The sequence below is a fragment of the Haematobia irritans genome, chromosome 4 (assembly GCF_050003625.1).
Source record: "Haematobia irritans isolate KBUSLIRL chromosome 4, ASM5000362v1, whole genome shotgun sequence".
NCBI classification, from domain to species: domain Eukaryota; kingdom Metazoa; phylum Arthropoda; class Insecta; order Diptera; family Muscidae; genus Haematobia; species Haematobia irritans.
This window is the reverse complement of record NC_134400.1, coordinates 158,865,166-158,871,226: the sequence shown is the minus strand read 5'-3', so window position 1 is coordinate 158,871,226 and position 6,061 is coordinate 158,865,166. Positions and strand designations below refer to the sequence as shown.

At 32.2% G+C, this 6,061-nt stretch overlaps 1 protein-coding gene and 1 long non-coding RNA gene across 2 annotated transcripts; both read right to left on the bottom strand.

Moving 5' to 3' along the window:
• Nucleotides 1-3,844: 3,844 nt before the first annotated feature.
• Trs20 (trafficking protein particle complex subunit 2) lies at nt 3,845-4,567 on the bottom strand. Its single transcript, XM_075303605.1, has 2 exons — nt 4,403-4,567; nt 3,845-4,334 (listed from the first exon to the last, which is right to left on the bottom strand). The coding sequence occupies exons 1-2, from the start codon at nt 4,487-4,489 to the stop codon at nt 4,002-4,004; spliced, it is 420 nt and encodes a 139-aa protein (XP_075159720.1). The 5' UTR covers nt 4,490-4,567; the 3' UTR covers nt 3,845-4,001.
• Nucleotides 4,568-5,209: 642 nt separating this feature from the next.
• On the bottom strand, nt 5,210-5,696 carry LOC142236560 (uncharacterized). The gene is made up of 2 exons (XR_012722092.1): nt 5,461-5,696; nt 5,210-5,403 (listed from the first exon to the last, which is right to left on the bottom strand). It is a non-coding gene; the product is annotated as an uncharacterized LOC142236560 (long non-coding RNA).
• Between the last annotated feature and the right edge of the window lie 365 nt (nt 5,697-6,061).

Sequence of the window (6,061 nt, the reverse complement as noted above, 5' to 3'; positions counted from 1 at the left end):
TTGTCCACGCTATGGTAACAAATAAATACACGTTAGTCATCGTTTGAAAGTAACGTCCTTATTGTATTAAATGCATTTCCAATATTTTGTTCCTCTAAATAATTTCCAAATATCTTCGTTTAGGCATTAGCAAATTATATCTTCTTAAAGCATTTAAATTTAGCTAATTTTTTTATTATAAAAAATGCATTTAAGCATTTTACTCTTATGCATCTTATCAAATATATAAATAAATGTGTATTACTTGTAAGAGAGACTGTATGTAATAATGTAACTAAATGAAAAACAATATGGAAATATATATACACGTACAAAAAAACACCAATAATGTAAATATATTTTAAATCGATAACATAAGGAGATTGAAAAAACCCGTGCACACTTATTAGCCACAATATTTGTTCATTGTTTGAAAAAGGGTTTTATTAATAAGGACCCATTCACATTAGGCTCGAAATCTACTAAAAGTGGATTTGAAATTCCTTATTTATAAGGCAAATGACAAAAAAATCCAATTTGGGCAGAAGGGAAAGTAGAAAAGGATGTAAAGGTAATCCTCTTTCAAGTGCCTATAAACTTGGTTATAAAGAGAACGCCTGGGTATGCTAAAACCAAATTGTTTCAATACGATGAAAGATCGCGAACGAAAAGATGGATAGCTAAAGCGTATGATGGTTTTCGAGTTAAAACAAAAAATAATAATTCAAATATAAAGGGTGGTTAAATTGTAAGGGCCGATGTTGAATGTGAACCACACCTAAACGCCAAGTTTTTTTCCGAATTTTATTTGATATTTCTCTATTTCAGACTTACTCAATTTGAAACATGGAGAGATACACAATCCAACAACGTGTTAAATGGTTCCAAGAAATGGCAACAGTGGATGATCAATTTTCGAAGAACCTCCATTATGCCTCAGCGTCATCGAAAATTTGGACCATCGGATGAAGGTGTGGCGCCGAGGACGCGGCGCCCATTTGGCCGATATTTTGTTCCATACATAATTGAGTAATACCAATATATCGTAATAAAATAAAATTACAATAATTACCTAAATAGTTTGTGTTTTATTCAAAATCAACACTTGTTATTGTATAAGAAAAAAGTAAGGAAAGTCTAAAGTCGGGCAGGGCCGACTATATTATACCCTGCACCACTTTATACATGTAAATTTTCGATACCATATCACATCCGTCAAATGTGTTGGGGGCTATATATAAAGGTTTGTCCCAAATACATACATTTAAATATCACTCGATCTGGGCAGAATTTGATAGACTTCTAAAAAAATCTATAGACTCAAAATTTAAGGCGGCAAAGCACTAGGGTGGAGCACAATGTTAGTAAAAAAATATGGGAAACATTTAAATCGGAAGGAATTTTAAGGAAACTTCGCCAAAGTTAATTTATGATTTATCGGTCGATATATATATATATATATATATATATATATATATATATATATATATATATATATATATATATATATATATATATATATATATATATATATATATTTTTTTTTTTTTTTTTTTTTTTTTTCGACCGAGCAGTGGTCGTAACTCACGAAGGAACCATTAGCAAAATTAAAATATACCCTCGTAAGTGACACTGCAACAATCGCCAACTGTGATAGTATTTCGCCATCACTATTCGCATGAAAGTATTTTGCCATCACTATTGTTACAAGAGCTATTTTATATTTTATGAAACACCAAGCACAACTACCTTATTATAATTAATTTAAATAAAAACGATAATAAAGAGCTGAAAACATAGTTATTTCGCTTAAAATTGTGAAAGGTATATTGGTGAACAATTTTTGACTTTCCAAATGGAATAAAGTGATAGTTTTTCAAATATTTTTCCAGAAACGCTGCCTCTATTGGGAATAAAAGCACTGGCTGATAGACGCTACAACAAGTAACTTGCAACTTGTAACTAAACATTAATATTTTATTAATGCATAAAAATGTGTTAAATGTGATAGTCTTATAAATTTTATATTTATGAGAATTTATAAATGTTTAATAAAATTAATAAACATTTTGTTTTCTTGACCACAATGATACTTTTACAACTATCTGACAATATACTTTATCTGATTGTTTGAAGGGGCTCTTATTGGCGTCCTTCTAAATGTATCCAGAAGGGCACCTAATAATTGCACTCATGCGATACTTTTTTGTAGTAACTTGTACTAACAACTTCTCAATAGTGACGGCGTTTTTTGAGGAGTTTTGGATATCGTATACGACTGTTTTCGACGTAGTGGGGATTCTCAGAAGAGCCCCAAATTCAAAAAAATGTTGGCAGGGATGGTCCACCAGCGAACCAACAAACAATCGACGGTTATTGGTCACGCGCACATCTCTAGTATGCATACAAAAAAATCCTTTCTTCTAGGAATATAATTTGTAAAAATTTGTGATATTTTGTGAAACACCAAGCACAACTAGCTTCTTATAATTTATTTAAATAAAAATGATAATGAAGTGCTGAAAACATAGTTATTTCGCTTAAAATTGTGAAAGGTATATTTTTGAACAATTTTTGACTTTCCAAATGGAATAAAGTGATAGTTTTTCAAATATTTTTCCAGACACGCTGCCTCCATTGAGAATAAAAGCACTGGCTGATAGACGCTACAACATGTAACTTGCAACTTGTAACTCAACATCAATATTTTATTAATGTATAAAAATATGTTAAATGTGATGTGATAGTCGTATAAATGTTATATTTATGAGAATTTATAAATGTTTAATAAAATTAATAAACATCTAAACAATCGTGTTTTACTTGACCACAATGATTCTTTTACAACTATCTTAAAATGCACTTTGTCTGATTGTTTCAAGGGGCTCTTATTGGCGTCCTTCTAAATGTATCCAGAATGGCACCTTATAATTGCACTCATGCGATTCTTTTTTGTAGTAACTTGGCGTGGTACAACTTCTCAATAGTGACGGCGCTTTTCCGAGGAGTTTTGGATATCGTATACGACTGTTTTCGACGTAGTGGGGATTCTCAGAAGCGCCCCCAAATTCAAAAAATGTTGGCAGGGTTATAGCATATTCTGTCAAAAAAAAACTGAAGATATTTTCTGCATGAGTTCCGATATTTCTATACTCTTATTCCAAATGTTGTTCTTGTATTTCACTTATCACAAATTAATAGAAATACATTCTGTGGGATGTACCCATGTCCGTTACCTACTGGATATAATTCATTCCGGTTGGTCGTTGCGATATGAGGTCCCACTTCCGAGAGACATGTTAACTTACGAATGCAATATTAGCAGATCCTTAGAAAAAATTTCAGGATCAATCATTCAAATCAGTTGAATCAAGTTAATTATTTTAATAGTTTTTATAATGGTTTCATTATTTTACTCAAAACAAGATTCTACCAATCCTTGCGGGAAATTAACAAACCCCAGGATAGGTATAACATGGGCTTGCTATTTACCGGATAAATTAACACTTTAGGATATGACACGGACTACATAAAAAACTTATTGTTGCAATAAGATTTTAATATGAAGAGAATATACAATTTAATTATACGAAAGTTAAAAAAATTAAGATAACTTGAAGCATAAGATCCGCTAGAAGCAATTTGCACAAAATTCAATCTGTTGATTGAATAAATTAATACTTAAAATTTAATTGAAATCATGACAAAAATAAATAATTGCAATAATAAAATAAATTGGGGTACTTGAGTTTTTGATATGAAGCTGCTAATTTATCAAATTTAAACGCCAGAATGCTGAATGCAATCTGTTAGGCCCTGTAATTTAAATATCTCTTTAAACTGTTTTTATATTTTAAAAGAAAGGTTAGGTTTGTAGGATATTTTTATTTCGAAAGTCCCACCAAACTCATTATGACAACAACGGCCACATAAACAGGGATCCGACAGGCAGCATAAAAAAAAGTGAAATTGAATAACGAACTTAATTTACATATTTACATTACTTATAGTATTTCGTACATTTAAGACAATAAGTATTTTCGTCCATACAATTGTGCTTTCTTTTCGAATGTCGGCGATTTGATAGGTGTATTAACTTTATAAAAGGAATTCATGGAATGTTTAATATATGTCTCATATATCTCATTAAAAAAGTTTTTTATCCCCTCATCATTTTTTTGGTCATGCACAATTATAAAACGTATTTGGCTTGCAGAAACAAAGGCCGACACGAACCACTGATTGAAACGATCGATGGATTTTAAATACATATTAGGTGTTTTCCATTTGTGTTCGTCAACTAAATCCAGAGCAGCATGAGCTATAAATTGGCTTAGGTGGCGGTGATCTTCTTTCTAACGAGATAAAATAACATATCAATATAAATCTGAGAGATATCAACGTTTGTTCCTGTGAATCTTACTCTCATTTCTTTGCTCACTGTTGTGAATTCCATTTCGAAGATAGGATTATCCTGATGTCCCACTATAACGAAATAGAATGTGGGCATTTTTTAATTATATTAAATAGAGAGCTATTTGAGCTAAACTCAATGAAGAAAAATAAAATTGTTTTCAATCAGCTGATATATGAATACTAGAATGCCAGATCGTTGTATTATTATTGATGATGCGCCGTTCAGACTATAAGTTTTTTCCGGACTGAATGTATTTGTAAAGAATCTTACATTGTGACCAAGCACTGTCCTCTAGATAAACTTATAGTCGCATACGACTATAGGCCTGGTTGTGCAAACCAAAAACGGGTCGTAATGCGCTTTACAGACTATCAGCTATTCCGGACGGAATGTCGGTGTTTGTTAAGAATCTTACAGTGTGTCGGATCGATACGACTTGTCGGCGATGACTAAATAATCGGTAAATGTGTTATCGATCCCATAAGCATGAAGCAGTATCGATTATGCCTTCGGACTTAACTTATAATGTGCACAATATCCCTGCCAACATTTTTTGAATTTGGGGACTCTTTTGAGAATCCCCACTACGTCGAAAACAATCATATACGACATCAAAAACTCGTCGGAAAAGCGCCGTCACTATTGAGAAGTTGTACCACGCCAAGTTACTACAAAAATGTTTCGCATGAGTGCAATTATTAGGTGCCTTTATAGATCAATTTAGAACGACGCCAATAAGGGACCCTCCAAACAATCAGAAAAAGTGCATTTTAAGATAGTTGTAAAAGAATCATTGTGGTCGAGTAAAACACGTTTGTTTAGATATTTATTAATTTGATTAAACATTTACAAATTCTTAAAAATATAACATTTATACCACTATCACATTACATTTAACATAATTTTTGGCATTAATGATGATGTTGAGTTACAAGTAGCGAGTTACATGTTGCTGCGTCTATCAACCAGTGTTTTTATTCCATGGAGGCAGCGTGTCTGTAAAATATCTGAAAAACAATCACTTTATTCCATTTGGAAAATCACCAAATTGGTCACCAATATACCTTTCACAATTTTAAGCGTATAATCTATGTTTTCAGAACTTTATTTTCGATTTTATTTAATTAAAATATAACAAGCTGGTTGCGCTTGGCGTTTCACAAAAAAAATGGCTTTTTTAACAGTAGGGATGGCAAATTACTTGCATGTACTTTTTGATGTACCTTTTCATGATGGTTGAAGTGACATTTACGAGTCTGTGGTAACGATGAGGTTGAAATGGAACTTTGAAATGCTGGCAGGGATATGGCATATGTTCCACACGAGCACTGTCGTCCGGAATAACTGATAGTCTGTGAAGCGCGTAAGTGTAGCGTGTCAGCTGTTAGTTTTTGATATACGACATCCCATATAAACAAAAATTTACGTGTCGTTGTCGTATCAGCTGATCATAAAACAAGCGCCATCGATGAATAAACATATAGTCTGAACGGTGCAAAAGTTATGTTCGATGACATCATCGATACTGCAGTTTGCTAATGTGATCGATCACACATTTATCGACATTTTTGTTATAGCCAACCGTAGTATTTGAACACATAGTAATGTTCTTTATAAACACAAACATCAAACTTATAATCTTATCGGGACATTATGCCGCTGTTT

Excerpts from the sequence above, each read along its gene's own strand:
- Trs20 (XM_075303605.1), bottom strand. The coding sequence starts at position 4,489 with ATGCCCACATTCTATTTCGTTATAGTGGGACATCAGGATAATCCTATC. Across the intron at positions 4,335-4,402 it reads CAGTGAGCAAAGAAATGAGA|AAAGAAGATCACCGCCACCT; the intron begins GTAAGATTCACA and ends TTATCTCGTTAG.